This window comes from Sarcophilus harrisii, chromosome 5, assembly GCF_902635505.1.
Source record: "Sarcophilus harrisii chromosome 5, mSarHar1.11, whole genome shotgun sequence".
Classification (NCBI taxonomy): domain Eukaryota; kingdom Metazoa; phylum Chordata; class Mammalia; order Dasyuromorphia; family Dasyuridae; genus Sarcophilus; species Sarcophilus harrisii.
The window spans coordinates 180,448,760-180,466,919 of NC_045430.1; the positions used below are offsets into that span (position 1 = coordinate 180,448,760).

The window sequence follows — 18,160 nt, forward strand, 5'->3', positions numbered from 1 at the left end:
CATGGGGAAAATGAGATGGATGAAGGAGGAAATGGGAGCATGGGGAGGCAGGGACAGCGAAGAGGTACTGAGCGGAATGGGAAAGATGAGGGGAGAATGTGACATGATAGGATGCAAAATGTACCTGATATGTCAACATGGGCAAATTAATTAAGCTCTCACAAATTAATTAAATTAATTGAGGTTTCCTCACCTGAGACAACATGATGTTGTAAAAAGAAGACTGATTTTGGAGTCAGATCTTAGGTTTAAGTCCTGACTCTGACACTTAATGACTTAGAGCATGTCATTAAAATTCTGAGTCTCAGTTTCCTCATCTGTGAAATAGGAATGATAATTAACACTTACACTGCCTAACTTCATAGAATCATGCGATAACAAGATCAGGGAGCTGAGGGATTATCCAATTGGGGCTCAGAGAGGTCAAATGGTTTTTGCCAAGGTCACATAGGTAGTAAGAACCAGAGCTGAGATTTCATACCCAGGCCTCCCAGATCCAAGGACAGTGCTTTCCATTTTTTTCTTTTTCGGTTTTTAAAATTCTCTTTATTTAAACCATGAATTTAACTAACATCAACATACAAATTCTGCCATATAAAAAGAAAAGAAAGGGAGGATTATAGAAAAACACCATGAATCTCTATTGTGTATATATTACACACTGACACAAAAGAGTCAACACAGCTCTGCTTCTGAACTTCCTTCTGCTCTTTTCTGTGAACTTTTAAATGTTTCATCAATGCTCTTTCTTTCCTTTTTTTGTTGCATCCCTATCACCATCCTCCCCAACAATACCGTTCTTTTGTGACAGAAAAGTAGCGTTCAGTCGGTGTTTTCTCACTGTATCATCCTGCCTCTCTGCAATGGGAGCTGTTATTACTATTATTCTGATGGGGAAGGACGGCTCCTGCCTCTTGGATCTGGGTGGGAGGCTCTGACTGCATCTCCAGCACCACAGCCCGCATCCCGTCCTGGGCATGAGGCAGCTGCTCTGACTACTACAACTCACCATGAAATAGTAGAGCTTGGAGGAGCGGGCCATGAACTCGGGCTTGCACTCGGCCACGCAGATTTCCACAAAACCCGCATGCTGGCTGGGCTTGGCTTCCCCCATCTCACACACAATCCTGAAGGAAAAGAAAGGAAACCCGAGTTGGATGAGAGGGCCAACTACCCTCCCCACAGCTGCCCTGCCATGCCCCAGGGAGAACAGGACATCCACTGGATCCTCTTTTCTTTTCATTCACATACAGAGAAAAGAGTCTTGGATTTGGAGGCAGAGGCTCTAGATTCAAATCCAGATTCTCCAGTTGATTGAACATGTGACCTTGAACCCCAGTTTTTCCTTCTATAAAATGGGGATAATAATGGTACATCCTTCCCAGGGTAGTTGTTAGAATCAAATACAAGCACTTAGCACAGTGTCTGGTACATAGTAAGTGATATCTAAATGTTAGCTATGATTGTTATTATTATCCTCAAAAGGAAGTGGCTGGATTATGGATTGCTTTTCAGGCTGCTTGAAGGCCTAAGTTTCTGGTCCTATGAATGAAGGGTCATTTGTGTGGGAAGGTGATAGGGTAAGGACTGTGGTCCCAAGATGCAGAATCTAACCCTTTCCAGCCAGTAAGAAAGCCATGGGGAGACAGGAAGATCTGGAGAAATCTTTGGCGGTGGTGATGCAGCTGTTGGGAAGTGGTTAGCACCCAACTGAGCCGCCTGGGTTGTTTAGGAATCATAGCCTCATGGAGCTGGAGCAGACCTTGGGGCAGAGGCTCTCCTGGAGCCCACCCTCTCATCTCACAGAGGAGGATGCTGAAAACCAGGGAAACTGTTTGACTCCCCTAAAGGAGCAAACCCTGAGGTGTGGTTTGGACTCAGGACTTCTGCGATGCTCTTGCCACTACCATTTACAGGAAAGGGCCATGGAAAAGAGAAGTGACAGTAGAAAACAGTAGTTTCCCTTGGAACACTATTCGGAAGGCTGGAAATTTTCAGGGATTTATTTCAAGGATATCAAAGGTAAGGGACTAACCTCTGCAGAATACATCATACTCATGGGAATGTTGTGGTCTGAGCTACTGCTTACTTGCTCAGGTCAGTAGATTTTGCAAAGAGAGAAGTCATTCAAAGCACTAGAAAATGGCTTGGGGGCATCATTTTCATATTCAAATTATGAGTCCTGGGTCCTCCAGGGCAAGGGTGAGCTAAGGAAGAGGTTGCACTGAGTGCTGGGGATGGGCTGGACAATTCGAGCTCAGACTTTGATGATGGCTTCCATTCTGTTTCACTCTTCCACCTTTGATCATGACCCACTATCTTTTGCTCTGTCCTGCCCCCTAACATCCTATTCTTCTCTCCTTATCCCTCTGCTTTGCCCTTAAGTGATTATTGCAGTTACTTTTCTCTAGCATGACTTTACTTCCCCTTCCCCTCCCTTTCTCTGCACCGCATGGATGCCACTTACTGTTCCGCAGGGATGTATCCGTCCACTAGTGGGCTGCATTCCACCCCCGCCACCTTGACATGGGAGGCAATATCTCGGAATTCTAGACCCAGGTTCTCGCCTCGGATAGTCACCTTGGTGCCTCCTTCCCGGGGACCTGTGGATGGGCTGATCTAGGGGGAGGGAGGAAAAGAAAAGAAAAGCAAAATAAAAAAGTCATAAAATGACATCGTTAGGTGACATTTTGTTAGAAACTCCCATGATTCACCATTGTTATGTCAATCATCAATCAATAAACATTGATAAAGTACCTACTACAGGCCTCCCACCCCTGTCGATTCCCATCCATTCTGGCACACGTTTCCAATGGTACGTCCCCAATATTATTTTTGGTCATTGATCCCTACCAGCAATTGGCTTCTAAGATAACATGCTTGCTCAATCAATCAAATACTGGCTGGTTGGCAACTCTAGATGGAAACAACACTGCCTAACTGATTGGGGAAAGGGAAAACAATGCTTTCTCAAGAGGGGAGCCTGGGTCCTGTAACTATCAATTAACAGTTGCTTTTGGCAAAGCACTTTCGAACCATGTTATCTTAATGAGCCAATATTCAAAGCTCCTGGTAGGACACATAACCACTAAAAATCATGAGAGAAAGGAGGAGGGAAGGTTACCACCCCAATGCCTCCTAGGCTGTTAGAAGCAGAATCATGAGGAAAGGTCCAGGGCGCTCTGAGCCCATTCCCAGGGCTATAAAAGCACTTCATTACAATCCATCCAACTTCACAGTTGGGCTTGATTCAAATCAGCAAATAGATTTAAGTGGGAGTTTACCCCTGTGCATTGGTCACAGTGGCTGAGCTCACCGTCCCAAGGGATGCCATGTGCATTAAGATCCCAAATTGGAAATTTTAGAAACTGAGGTTCAGAAGACTGTGCTCAAGGTAGGATCAGAATATAAATAAATACAGTTAAGTCTTCACACTCTTAAGGGTAACAGCACATTCAGTGCCAGGATTCTCTGTCATTTTATGGGCCAAGATGGTGGCAAATATCAGGATTCCACCGCCAGCATCCCTGATACCTGGATCCTGACCAAGGTTAGGGAGTGAACTGGTGCCAGAGCAGAGAGAGGAACCCGGGAGACCTGCCTCTTCATTTTTATCCCTTCTATTTGACTATAAGCAATACGACATGGTGAATGGAGAATGAGAAACCCTGGGTTAAAGTCCTGCCTCGGTCACAAACTGACTATTTGACCCCAGATTTAACCTCAGTGCTCCGGGCAATGCACTATCATTCCAAATTGCAGAGAAGTTGGTGACCAGCACAGAGAGAGGGTTTTTTCACTTGTGAGCTTTTTACACCAATATTCTCCCATATCCAACCCCTTCCTCATTCTCCTTGTACCTCTCTTGGGTCAGCGATGTGACTCTATCTCTTAAGTTGGGTACAAAGAAGAAAACAGGCTGGGTTTATACTACCAAGAGAGAACCAGCCAGTCCTTGGGCCAGGGGAGGAAAGGGAGCTTTCCTGCTCCTCAGAGAGGGCAAGGTTGGGGAGAAGCTTAGGCTTTAACATAATCCCCTCAGCCAGTCCCTACAGCACATCGGGTGCCAGGGCTGCCAATGCTGACATGGTATTCCAACCCCTAGCTTCTCATACTGAAAAAGAGGCATTTTTATCTCTCAGACCATCCTCTTTTGCATTCCCCTGAGTGCCAGTGCCAGTACAGGAGCTGGTAAATAGCCTTGGGTTCTGGGGAGGTTTGTTTAATTTGCTATCTCCTCCCAGTGATTTCTTTGGACATGGGCCAGGAAGTAAGACGTTCCCTCCATTCATGGCAGCCGAGCAATTGGCAAGGATGTACACTTGGCCCAGGGAGATTCCTTTCCTGTTAATGGTTCTGGGAACAGCCTTGCCACTGAAGTTGAAGGGTGGCCAGTCCTCCAGAAGCCCTGAAAGGGTGGGTTAATTGGTCTGGCTGCATGGAGGGAGAGACTTGGGTCTAGGGTAGGGTCTTGGGGCTCCTCTGCACCAGGGGCAGAGGGAAATAAAATGTGGACCAGGAGTTATGGGAACAGGGATTCCCCAAACTTTTTAGAGAGTAGGATTGATTTTGAGCCTCTAGTCCTTGGGAGAGGAAGCTCCCAGTGCCCGGGACAGAAGGGGAGAGAATCAAAGAATCCATGGGCAAGTTCTGGTTGCTGACCTTAGGAAACCTGACATCCTCTCATTTTCTCTTCAATCTTAATTGAAAGAAAAGGTTTAAGAAAAGGTGGAAGAAAAAGAGAGAAGGGAAAAGGCTAAAACTTTCAGTGTCCACAGCACGTCCAAGGCAAAGGGCCAAGATAAAACAGAGCCACGTCCAGAGCACATCAGGCTGTAGCTTGGACCTTCAGCCAAGGAAGAGGGTGTGGAGCTGGCGGAGTGTGGCTCTGCTTTATTAGGGCCTTCAGCAGGCCTTGTTACTTAGGTAAAAAATCCAAGATTCTACCACTTTTTCTACATTTAATTTGAGAAACACACAGAATCCTAACTGGAGAGCTGAAAGGAAACTCAGAGACCCTGTAGCCCAACCAAGGAACTGAAGTCCATGAGCATTAAGTGCGGTATCTAAGACAGCACAAGTAAGTAATCAGAGATGAGATTTGAATCTCCTGTCTCTAAATCCAGAGTCAGAGAGGACTCTTTCCATTCAGCCACTCTCACTTTATTGTTTTCTGAACACTTTATTGTTACTGAATTTCTTTAGTTCTAGAGGACTTCTGATGAAGAACTCGCTCAATGAATACACATTGGCGCCTGCTGTTTGATATATAATCTTAGAGAATTTCCTGGAGTTTTGAGACATTAAATGACTTATCTAGAGTCATAAAGTATGAGTCAGGATTTGAACCCAGTTTTAGGCTAGATTTCTATATCACACTCCTATTGAAATAATATCTTAATTATTTCTACTTAATAGTGTAATTATAATAATTTTTAACCTGGAATTCATGAGCTTATTTGTGAAATATATTGATAACAGTCTTTTGGCATCCTTGACCTCCTTTGTAATCATTTTATTTCATTCATATTTAAAAACATGATTCTGAGGACTTCATAAGCTCTTCTAGACTATCTAAGGGGTCTATCACAAACACACACACACAGATATACGTGTTAAGAATTCCAACCGGAATTACTTGTTATCTAAGGGAAGAGGTGGAGAGAAAGGAGGGGGAGATTGGAACACAAGACTTTGCAAGAGTTAATGTTAAAAAATTATTCATGCATATCTTTTAAAAATTAAAAAAAACTTTAATCAAAAATAATAATAAAAAGAATTCCAACCTGACATCATTATTAACTAATAATTACAATCAAACTTTTATAGATGGATAATATTTGGAGTTTGCAAAACACTTTCTTCCCAAAATGTCCATGTAGTAGGTAATAGAAATATTGCAGCTCATTTTAATAGATGAGGGAACTGAGACCCAGAAAGGTTAAATGGTTTGCTCAGTGTCACACACACTCAGTGTTACTCTGGAAAGCCAGGGATGGCATTCCAGCTGGTTTTCAAACTCTGTTTTTCTTTCTACTTATACTTTGGATGTCTTTCTAATGTATTAAGTATCTTCTATGTTTCAGAGCATTATTCTCAGGAATAAACAATTTCTACAATCCTCATTCTCCTCCCTTATCACCTTCAGAAGGCTACAGGAATATATATGGATATAGACATATATATGTATGTACTCAGGATACACATATGTGGACATACACATGTACATGTATACACACATTTACACATACATATGTATATGCATAATATATATATACTCATATGTGTATACACATACAAACATATGCATCATTCAGTCATGTCTGACTCTTTATGATCCCATTGGGGTTTTCTTGGCAAAGATAATGGAGGGGTTTGTTATTTCCTTCTCTGGTTCATTTTACAGATGGGGAAACTGAGGCAAACAAGATGAAATGATTTTCCCAGGCTTAGACAGCTGGAGGAAATTTCCTTATTTAAGATTTCACTATATCATTGACATTAAAGATCTTGTTCCCATTCCATGTCCCTCCACATGTATCCATGTTTGTGTTTAAGGACATGTGCATTTCTCAGACATTTGATTTCTTTAATATATGGGACTGCATAAGGAGGAAACCCCTCTCTATTTAGGCTCACACTTCTACAGCTTGGGGTTCTGGGCCATTGAGAAGTTAAGCCACTTTTCCAGGGTCTTATAAAAGTAGGACCAAGGAGAGGACTCCCTCCTAGACTGCCCTGGATCTGAGACCTGTCTCTTTTGCCCTTTATGACGTCCTGCAGCATCTGCCATGACAATTAATGATAATCGGAGTCAGCATCCACATGGTACTTTACAGTTTACAAAATGCTTCATACCTGATATCTCATTTAATCCTTGCAATATTCATGGGGCAGATAGTACAAATATCATTATCTCTACATAAAAATGAACATTTGCAGGACTGCTTTGAGGATCTAATCAAATAATGTCTACTAAAGTGCTTATACGGTATATATGAAGCACGTCATAAATGTCATCACCATGTGCTAAAAGCACCTAGTATAGTGTCTGCACATAGTAGGAGCTTCATGTGTTACTGATTGAATGATTAAAAGAATCAACAGAGTAGGTGCTCAGTAAGGGTTTTTGACTATTTGCAGTTAAAGGGCCTTTTCTTCCCTTTTTACTGTTTATATAACTTTGGGCTATTCTAGACCTCAGCTGTCTCATCTATAAAATGAGGAGGCAGGACTAAATGACTTCCAAAGTAGACAGTGGTCATATGATCCCATGAACAGGAGTCAAGAGTTTTTGGCCTCCAAGCAGAAAGACCCAAATTTGGATTAAGGCACTTACTAGTTGTGTGACTCGTAACCTTCCCCGGTTTCACTTATCTCCAGCTATAAAATGGGGACAATAACAGCATCCATTTTTGGCATAAAATGAAATATTTGTTAAGTGCTTTGCAAATAGTAAAATGCTAGTTATCATAGTTATTTTTAATGCTATTTGTTTTTCTGCTATTATGTTTAATGCTATTTGTTTAACTCGCTCTTGTTATTTTTAATTGTTATCATTGTTATTTATCATAATAGAGAGAAAGACTTTTCAGATTACGGAGCACCCCCAAGGCTGACCAGAGCCCTGAGAGTGCCCCACCTGGTGGGATACCCTGCTCTGGCCCCGGGGCTGTTTCTTAGAGGTCCACTCTGAATGCAGGACCAGAGAGGAGGATGCCTCACTCACCTCATTGATGCGGGGGTTGGTACACTTGCCATTAGTACTCGACAGCTCCAGCCATTTGTTCTCCTGGGTGGGACAGTGTTGGCGGAGAGTGCATTGCCCCAGCCCCTGGCACCAGCCACACTCGAAGTCTGGGTCAGCCTTGAGGCACAGGCCGCAGCTTTCCCGCATGGCCCCGCATTTGTAGAGATGGACTGTGGGCAGAACACAAGAGAGACCTGAGCCTGGGCGGGGGCCTCGCGGGGTCTGGGAGATAAGGGGGCCTTTGTCACACTGACTGAGCCCTGGGAAGCCCGCTGACCCCGGCTAGAGAGAGGCCGGTTTCACAGAGAAATAAGCGCCCCTCCCTCCTTCAGCAGTTTTTCCCTTTCCTTTGCCAAAAGCGGCCTGTCAAAATCTAAGGTGCCCCTGGGATGCTGCGAGACTGGGGATGCTGTGAGAGTGGGAAGGCTGCAGGAAGTGCCGGGATTTAGGCCTGGGGAGTTAGACCAGGGAAGGCCGAGTTTGCTGGGAAATCCGTGTACCTGCTCACACGGATGGGTGAGCCCTCCCTTACACACTGAGAACACAAGTATACGGACGCCCCCCCTGAGTAGGGTGCCATCCCCCCATAATGTTATAGCGGATACATGGAGATGTCCTAAGGACCTGTGAATGGGTTCATAGGCACAGAGGGCAAGGGCCACTTGCTATTCAATTGGTTCAGTCATGTCCGATGGCCCCTCTGGGGCTTTCTTGGCAGGGATCCTGAAATGGTTGCCATTTCCTTCTCTGGCTCATTTTAAAATGAGGAACTGAGACGAACGGGGTTAATGTCTTACCCAGGACCAGATAACCAGTGTGTATGGAAGCTGGGCTTGGTCTTCCTGAAGAGGAGGGATATTAGCTTTTTCATGGGGCAGTCATGGCCGATCACTGGGGTTGTCAATAAGGGGAGAACAAGGAAACCTGGGTTTTAATTAATTAACGTCAGGACCTTGAATTTCTCTGGGATACTTTTGGAAAATGAGAGAAAATGACTAGAGTAACTTGGAAGTTCCTTCCTGTTTAAATAGTCTAAGTCTATGAGAGAATAGAGAAGAATCCTATCATAGTTTCTTGCCCACAAATCCATTTTCCACTGTTTACACCATCTGTTGGCTGCTTTGGGCATCGAGGAAGTGGAGAATAAAGAAAGGGAGGAGAGACACAGAGAGGGATAAAGGGGGAGTTGGAGACAAAGGCAGGGGGGGCACTGGTGACTAGCAGCTGGGTAGGAATAGGGGGCTCTGCTCTATTTTCACTTTGTCCTTCCCCTCCTGGGTCCCCAGGCCCTGAGCTCATACCTTTGTTCTGGGCTGGGTTGTCAATGTTGAAGTCCCCATTCCACACAACAGTCAGCTCCACAGGTAGGCTGTTGATCTCCATTCCCTCATAGGAATACTGCAACCAAAAGGAGAAAGGAAAGAAAAGATTTCATTGGGGATTTCTGGGGAAAATCAGGGTGCTCAGCCTGAAGCCTCGGGGGGCTTCCATAAGGATGGAGACAGGAATGGATTTGGACTGTGTGCAGCCATGTCTTCTTCTTACACAATACTACCAAAGTTTGGTGTGTTCAATTGTTTTCAGTCATGTCTGAGTCTTCAGGACCCTAATTTGGGTTTTCTTGAAAAAGATATTAGAGTGGTTTTGCCATTTCCTTTTCTAGAACATTTTACAGATGAGGAAACTGAGGCAGACAGGGTGAAGTGACTTGCCCACACAGTCATGGAGTGTCTGAGGCCAGATTTGCACTCATTTTTCCTGATGTCAGGCCAGGTATTCTTAGCTACAGATCTAACCATTACTCTACTCAAATGTCTTTCATGGACTCCACATTACCTCCAGGATAACAGTCCTCTATTTAGCTTTTAAAGCCCTACCCAAGAAAGGGATCCACTTGTGCAAAAATATTTGTTAACATATATTGGACTACTTGCCATATAGGGGAGGGGATGGAGGAAAGGAGGGAAAAATTGGAACACAAGGGTTAATGTTGCAGAATTAACCATGCCTATGTTTTGAAAATAAAAAGCTTTAATAAAAAATAAAGTAAAAAAGAGAATTAAAGAAACTGTTTTGGATATAAAAAATAAACAAAACCCTACCCAACTTAGCCCTAATCTACCTTTTTGAATCTCATTAGACATTTCTCTTCCTCCTCTTTTTCTGGTGGATATCAGGTCCCGCATGAACTGTTCAATCCAGCTAAACTTGCCTTTTCTCTGTTCTTTAGATATGTAACTTTATCTCCCATTTCTCTCTGCCTTTGCTTTGGCCATGTCTCATGCCTGGAATTCACTCCCTCCTTATGCCCACCTAAAAAGTCTCTCTTTCTTTAAGAAGAAGCTCAGATACCATTTTCTGTGAGAAGCTTTCCTCTCAACCACTCCTTTTTATCCCTACCTGCTGGTATCCTCCCTCCTAAGCTACTTTATATTTAACTACTTTGTAAATATTTACAATTACTCTCTTTGTATTTATGCAATACAGATTTTTATATGTTCTTGTTGTTTCCCCCATTAGAATCTAAGCTTCTTATGAGAAAGGATTGTTTCATCCTTTATACTTATATTCCCAGCACAGTGCCTAGCACAGAGTAAATATTCCTTAATTAACTAGGAACAGAAAGATAAAGCAATGGAAACACTGGTGGGGAAACAGCACTTTCTGAGTTAGATGCCCCTTTCCAATATTGATTTAAGGTGTGGAAGTAAGCAAATTATTTGCCTTCTCTGGGTCTGTTTATTCCCCCTGGAAGTGAGAAGAAATCCCTGTCCAGGTTCAACTCTTCATGCTTCTCCTGGAATGTTAAAAACACATAGCTGAATCTCCCAGCTTGATTTAGACCATTACTTATCCCTGGAATTGACCTTTTTACCTTGGAATAGCATGGCCTGGATAGGGCTGAGGGAATCTGGGGCTCCTGAATGACCCTCAGAACTTCTTCCATTTGTGGTCCATGAGCATACATTTGTGTTATAGACGTGACAGAGTCCAATCCCATACCAATGAATTCCACATCTGGAGGTCTGTTTCCATTTTCCCAAATACTCTACCTCCTCATCTCTAGATCCAGATTTCCCTGGTTTCCTTCATGTATCACCTGAAATCTCATTGTCTGTGAAAAGGCTTTCTTGATCTCCTTTTACACTTAGTGTCTTCCCTCCATCAACAATGCCCAATTTATCATGTTTATATCTTTATACAGTTATTTTCATCTTGTTTCCTCATTAGACTTGTAAGAAGGGACAATCTTTTATTTATTTTTTGTAACTGCCAGAGCTTAGCACAGTGTCAGGCACCTAGCAGGTTCTTAATAAATGCATATAAATTGGTTGACTGATGGATGCTTTTGGGCCGTATTGCTAAACTTTTCTCGAAGCCCCTGGAAGGAAGATCTTACTTGAAATATGAATCCCAGGCCCCTGGATGGGGCCAAAAGTGGCAGGCCCCAAACGGGTTGTTTTCAGGATGCCCAAAGTGTTTGTGAATGGAATATGTATTTTCCCGGTCTAGCCTGACATTTCACGAGCTCACTTGCCTCTTCTCTGCTCAGCACAGAACACACAGCCTTTTCTATGGCCTCGGGACTCTTTCCCCTCTCCTGCCTCTGACCATCCACCCCAGCTAGAACTAGGTCCTATTCTTATGCTCCTGAAAGGAAAGAGATTACTTCCTGTGGGAGGTTACCCAGTGACAGGAGAGGAGTATCAGGACCCTGGGTCACTGTGACCATCCATTAAGCCTCTGATTAGAATTCTGAGGACCCTTTCCAATGCCCTAGAGAACATGAGGAGGGGGGAATCCAGGAATCTGCCCCAGGCAGCAACTCCAATGCCTACCTGGTGATTTTCTCATTATTCAGACACTCTCCACCATAGGCGGCTGAGATGAGACAAAGGGAAAGGAGGATGGATGGTTACATAGCACAGCCCAGTCCTCAGACTGGGGGACAAATGAGTCCATGGCCCTTCCTCTGAGTAAGAGGAGTCCCTCAATCACAGATGGACATCTCTAACCCTGGTCAAGCATCTTGGAAATGAGCACCATCAGTTATGAGGCAGACTCTGCTCCAACACGTGGGATGGCTTAACAGAAACCTCTCACTCCTGGGAAAACAGCCCAGGGGTCAGGTTTTGTTGGCCTCCTGTAGAACAGCATCCTCTTCGTCTACAGCATGATGGAAATTAGGGAAGGGTGGCCAGCAGCAGAGATTTTCTGGATCTGAATGTAAGAAAATAGAAATCTCTGAAAATAATTATAAAATTTCCTTTCCCAACATATCTAAGGGTAGGGTTTGCAACTGTCCAGGCTGACGCAGGCTTGACGGATGGTCACAGGAGCCTGTCTTTGCACTGGCCATGTCCTCTGCCTGGAACTCATTCTCTCCTCACTCTTTTCTTCCCTCAAAAATTGAGTCATGAATCACTTTCTACATGAAGCCTTTCCTTTTTCACCCACTATCACCTCACCCATTAGTACACTGCCTTTCAGCTAGTACCCTTGCCCTGCCTTGTGTTGAATTGCCTTTAATTGAATTGAATTTATTCTCTTTTTACTTCATAAAGCTACCTAAAATATGAATTATTTAATTCTTTTTATTTTTATCACCAGCACCTCCTATGTAGCATGTGACACATAGTTTGTAATTAATAAAGGTTTGTTTACTGATTGATGGGTTGTTAGGGATGCCATTGTTTTAGCTTCATCTGTGCTATTTCATTCAGAAAACATTTATTGAGCACCTACTATTTGCAAGATGATATGTACTAGGATCTAACCTACAGAGCTCATCAGCTCCAGATGTTTTACAGCACAATTAGTAATACCCTTCACATGATAGAATACCAGGGATCAGAAAATAGTTATTAAATTCTTGCTCTCATTCTTAAGATCATAAGAGGAGGTGGGCTATGGAGGAGTAATTTTCTTCTGTCTCAAATTCTGATAGCACATACAGGTTACTTATTCCTGCTATTCCAGCTCAGTGGTTAGCTGGGGTGGACTGGCCGAGCTCTGGTTCAAATTGAATCTGCTCGGGTATGACTTGAAAGACTGCCCTGATTATGGGAAGTGTCTAGGACAGAAACATTCAGCTCCCAAGTGTACCTGAAGCAGATTAAAATGTTAATGGGAAGCATTTAACAAAATAAGTAAAAATACAACAGAACATTGATAATGTTAAAATGCAGTTTTCTAAGTCATTATAGATCCCGCTGGGATTTTTAGATACCATTTAGTGGCTCCAATTTCTATTGATTCTGACACACTTCGCTAGGGCGTTTACTACATTCATGGCCAAGTCAGGCTTGGAAACCCGTTGCTAATTCTGGGTCATGAACCTGACAAAGTGGAAGCTTGCTAAAGCCAAGAGCAAAATGGGCATCGAGGCACAGAGATTCTTTGTCAATTGGTACATACAATAAGGGAGGCAGAAGGGGATAGGAGTGTGTTGGCAGGCAAGCTCACGGACACTAATGTACAAGCAAAAATAACATACAAAAGCATGGTATGGGGCAGGAGGGGGGGATGCAGGATTTTGAATCAAGACATATGGATTTCAATATTAACTCTGATATTTACTACTGTGTGACCCTGGACAAGTAATTTAAGTCTCTGGGACTTAGCTTTTTCAACTGTAAAATGGGATACAAATTTTTTATTGCAGAAAGTTGCTATGAGGCAAATATCCATATAAACATGAATACTATATATAAAACTATTATATGGTCATATATAATATATACAGATATGCCTACATGTATATGTGTGTATATATGTAATATATATCAATACATTTGTATCTATATCTTTCATCATATATGTGCATATATATACTGTACGTATGCATGAGCATAGGTTTCTAGGAGCAGCTAGGTGACACAAGGCATAGATCTGAAATTAGGAAGATTCATCTTCCTGAGTTAAAAATTCATCCTCAGACACTTACTAGCTGTGTGATTTAACCCTATTTGCCTTAATATGTTTGCTAAGAAAACCTCAAATACATTTTGGGGTTTGGATTGGATTGGACATGATTAAAAAAAAGACAGAACAACAAGAAAAATGCATATGTATATATATACATATATATTCATATATACACACATTTACACACATATGCATAAACATATATACATACACACACACACACACACACACACACACACACACATTCTTTTCAAGGAACAAGAAGAGAAGGCTTCCCCTCCCCACCTCATTCAGGAGCAATGGCTGTAAAATACATTTAGATAAGCTAATTAACCCCCCCCCCCCTCCCATGCACCATCTCATTCTCCAGTAAAGTTCTTTTCCGGGAACATTTTCTTTCTTCTATGGATGTCCCGGTGCCATTGCTGTCTCCCCTACTCAGGGTTCGGGATCTCTTTGACAGCTGGGAGGCCCCTCACCTTCTCACCCTGCCTCCAACCCCCCCTCCCTGCATCCTTTACAGACCACTTAGCATTTATATAGCTCTTTGCAATCATTGGACAGTTAATTGAACAACCTCCCTCCCCAAGCTAAGGAGGCTGTTACAGCTCCTTTGAGACCTCAGGAACTAGGGGGTTAAGCATCTCAATCAAGGTCAGGTGCGCCAGGATCCGGCCTCTGGATGGCTTAATCTATGTATGACCTTGGATGGGAAAACCTCCACCAGAATTTCCTGCTTTGAGTCCCTCCCCACCTTTCCTCCTTTGATTTCTCCCCTCAGACTCTTCACTTTTTTACCTTCCAGTTCCCAACCCCTCAAAAAAAAATCTCTAAACTCTTGATAAAATAAAATCAGGAGAGTAAATTCTAAAATCTGAGAAATAGTAGCCTCACAGAACGTGTAGCAGAAGTACCATTCCTGGTACTGTGTCCCCAAAGGATAGGGAAGCGACCAGGTTATCTGTGACCTTTACCTGTGGGTAAGCAGAGGTTCTGAGAAAAAAAAATTGGTTTTAGCTATATCATATATCAGTATAATATAGTAAGGGTAGGAGTGCAAGACCTAGATACTGGATACATACAGATTGGCCTCGTGAGTTAACTCTATTTGCCATAACATCATTGCTGAATCCATAATTTAGGGGGACAGATTTTGTATGTTTTCTCCTCTATTTTCCTTTCTTTGCATCTGGAGAGCCTAGGACAGTTCCTGGACATAATAGGCATTTCATAAATGCTACCTGACTGGATCAACTTCTTGACTAATTCTCCGTCTATGAACAGGAGAAGGATTTTGTATTGTCTTATAGCATCCATCCCCAGATAAAAAGTTCCTCCATGTGGGACTTTTCATTACTCACAGCTCTTAGATCTCCGGAAATGAAAATGGCCATTGTTGTACCCATGTGAGCCACAGCTGTCTCCTTTCTAAGCCTGGGGATAACATACCTGCAGCACCTGTGCACACCTGAGTAGACCCAAGCCCACAGAGGAAATCATAGCAAACGAGGAGTCTTAACTCTTGTATGGCTTATTATTACTGTTGTTGTTATTACATTCTTTCATTATCATATTATGATAATTTCCTTAGTGATAACCGGAAGGCTCATTCAAAGAATTCTGAGGTGAAAGAAACTTAGTGATTACCCCAGCAAATATCTTCATTTTATAGATGAACGGGGCAGAAATCCAGAGAAATGAAGTGATTTGTCCAAGATCACACAGCTAGCTGGGGGCTGAACTGGGATTAGACTTGAGCCAGAATCCTTTCCATTATTTCATTTATCTGCGGGAAATACCTCGGGCATTTGGGAAATGCATGCCCTTGGTATTAAAAAGCCTGCACAAAAGTTGAAGCTTCACAGAAATAGTAGATTCAACATGACTTCTCTTGCAGGATATGCTGTGCTTGGCTTATATCAGGTTATTGCTGATGGTTAAATTTAAGTGTGAACATTTACATCTTGGAAATCATCAAGACTACACATCAGGGGTTGATTTATTGTTTTCTTAATTGTCTAGACTTAAGAAAATGATGGATAAAACATTAGTAACAGATTAAATTTAAAAGTGTAACCTATGTATATTTTTCCCCTGGAAAGCTGATTGTAAGCCACACCACTGTTATTAGTTTTCTTACAAGATGCAAATAATCTAAGCCTTTGGGACTAAGTGATTTAACAAGAATCATACTAGTAGCACCTGGAATGGTTAATGTAATATGAAGAACATGGCATTTACAAATCCTGCCTCAGTCACTCATGATCCATGGGACTCATTTTATCTTAGTTTCTTCAGCTATAAAATGGGAATAATAATACCTTAAAGGGCTGGTACAATGATCAAATAAAATTGCCTAAATGATCTATAAATGTTTTCAGAAGCTTAGTCATTATTGTTATTTCTAATAGTGGTTCAGGAGAGATCTGTTCGTGTCTGAAGAACACTTGATAGAGGAGTTGACTTAAGAAGACAGACCTTCTACTCTCACCATAGCTTCAGCCTTGAACCTTTGAGAAGTGTTTAGAGAGATTAACCTTAAAGTATTTAGATCCCTAAGAAAATAAGGATCCATGTACCAGGCAACAAAGAAGATTTTACAGTGACCAATTCTGATGGGCTTGGCTCTTTTTAACAATGAGATGATTGAGGCCATTTCCAATGAACTTGTGATAAAGAGAGCCATCTGTATCCAGAGAGGAGTGTGGAAACTGAGTGTGGAACATAACATAGCACTTTTACTTTGTTGTTGTTGACTTGCATTTTGTTTTCTTTCTCATTTTTTTCCTTTTTGATCTGATTTTTTTGTGCAGCACAATAATTGTATAAATATGTATACATATATTGGATTTATCATAAAAAAGAAAATAAGGATCTGTGCTTAACAGTCTTGAAGGCTAAATGCTCTCTAGGCTTTTCTCTCCCCACATGGGATTTTATGGCTGGGGAGGTAGTTATTAGGCAAATCTCTTCCACAGGCCTCAGGGTTTATCAGGGAAATGGAGAGTGTTTAACATTTTCTGTTTTCAAGATTTTTGCAGGGCTATATATTTAGCCAGAAAGCACTCTGGTAGCTAGGGGAGGAAAGAAAGAGAGAACAGAGAACCATAGAAATTTGTTCATTGGTTTGTGTAGTGTTAAAAGTTTCTAAGATCATTTCTTGGCTCAGAACCCTACATGCTGCATGATCCAGTGTCAGTTTCCCTAGTTGTGCCTCAGTTTCTTTCTTTGCTTCTCATCAATAACTCTGTGACATTTATATTATCGCTATCATCTAACAAATCTCCATTCTTCTTAACATCCCCAAACCTAGTCGCTGTGATCCTTCCTATCAGATAGCCAGTGACAGATGGGGGAATGGCTATGTGTCGAATATCTTTCTTTTCTTGAGCACTTGGTGTTACATGATGGAAGGAAACACATGAGGAGAAATGGAGAGATTGTGAGGTTTGTTGGCAGATAAGAAGGTCAAAAGCTAGACGTGAAGGAACCAAGATAGACTGGAGTGAGGATACATAAATAACTAGGAAGGGGTGCCTGATGTAGTCAGTGGACAGAAGTCTAGGTGATTATCACGTAGAAAAGCAGGTGGATAATTTGGTTCCTTCTGTATACCACCATGATAACCATACTAATAGTAATTAAATAGATCTGTATAACTCTGGAAGGTTTAAAAAGTGCTTTTCTACAAAGCAATGATCCTGTGATTCACACAGAAGGAGTACCTCAGATTGAGCTAAAATGGATGGTGTGGTCATTTTGTTCATCCCCCTTCTCCCTCAGTTCACAAATAAGAGATATGTGTCTAAAAGAAGTCATTAGGAGCACTGATTTCAAACTTGGATTGACTTTTAAGACCTAATCCAATATCCCCATTTTATTATATTTTTAAAATTTAATATTATTTTTGCCAATTAATAAGTATTTATCTTTCTCTTCCTCAAATTGAGTTTTAAAAAATAACAAAATTCTGTAACAGAACAGATGTAACAAATATACATAAATAAGAAAAAATCATTTTTGCATTGATCAAGTCCCAAAAATGTATGTTTCATTATGAATCTTGAAGGCTACCAATTCTTTGGCAGGACTCCAGAACTGGTCCTCTAACCCTTTCATTTTACAAATGATGAAACTGAGGCCTGGGAAGCTCATGTTTACAAAGATGGACACCAGGATGTAAATTCAGATCCTCCAAACCCAAATGACGTGTTCTGGTATGATTATCTCAATCTATCTTACTTTATGTGTGATCCTGGGTAAGTTACTTCCCAGGGTTCTGGTTTTCTCATCTGGGAAATGAGGAGATGGAACCAGATGATCTGAAAAGACTCTTCAAGTTCTAAATAAGAGCTAGCATATATGTAGTACTTTGAGGATTGAAAAGAATTTTGAAGATATTCTCTCTTTTTCATCCTTTTAAGAACCAGGAGGTAAGTCTTATTACCCCCTTTTACAGATGAAAAAAAAAAAAAAAAACGG

General features: G+C 41.9%; 1 protein-coding gene across 2 annotated transcripts in view; it reads right to left on the reverse strand.

Moving 5' to 3' along the window:
• The window catches only part of PLXNA4 (plexin A4), a 636,841-nt gene that overhangs the window by 99,504 nt on the left and 519,177 nt on the right, over nucleotides 1–18,160 (reverse strand). For both annotated transcript variants that reach the window (XM_003771610.3, XM_031939072.1), the window contains exons 11-14: nucleotides 9,052–9,148; nucleotides 7,730–7,920; nucleotides 2,468–2,619; nucleotides 1,010–1,127 (exon numbers count right to left, since the gene is read on the reverse strand). In XM_003771610.3, the coding sequence (XP_003771658.1) occupies nucleotides 1,010–1,127; nucleotides 2,468–2,619; nucleotides 7,730–7,920; nucleotides 9,052–9,148 (558 nt within the window). The remainder of the gene's footprint in view (nucleotides 1–1,009; nucleotides 1,128–2,467; nucleotides 2,620–7,729; nucleotides 7,921–9,051; nucleotides 9,149–18,160) is intronic.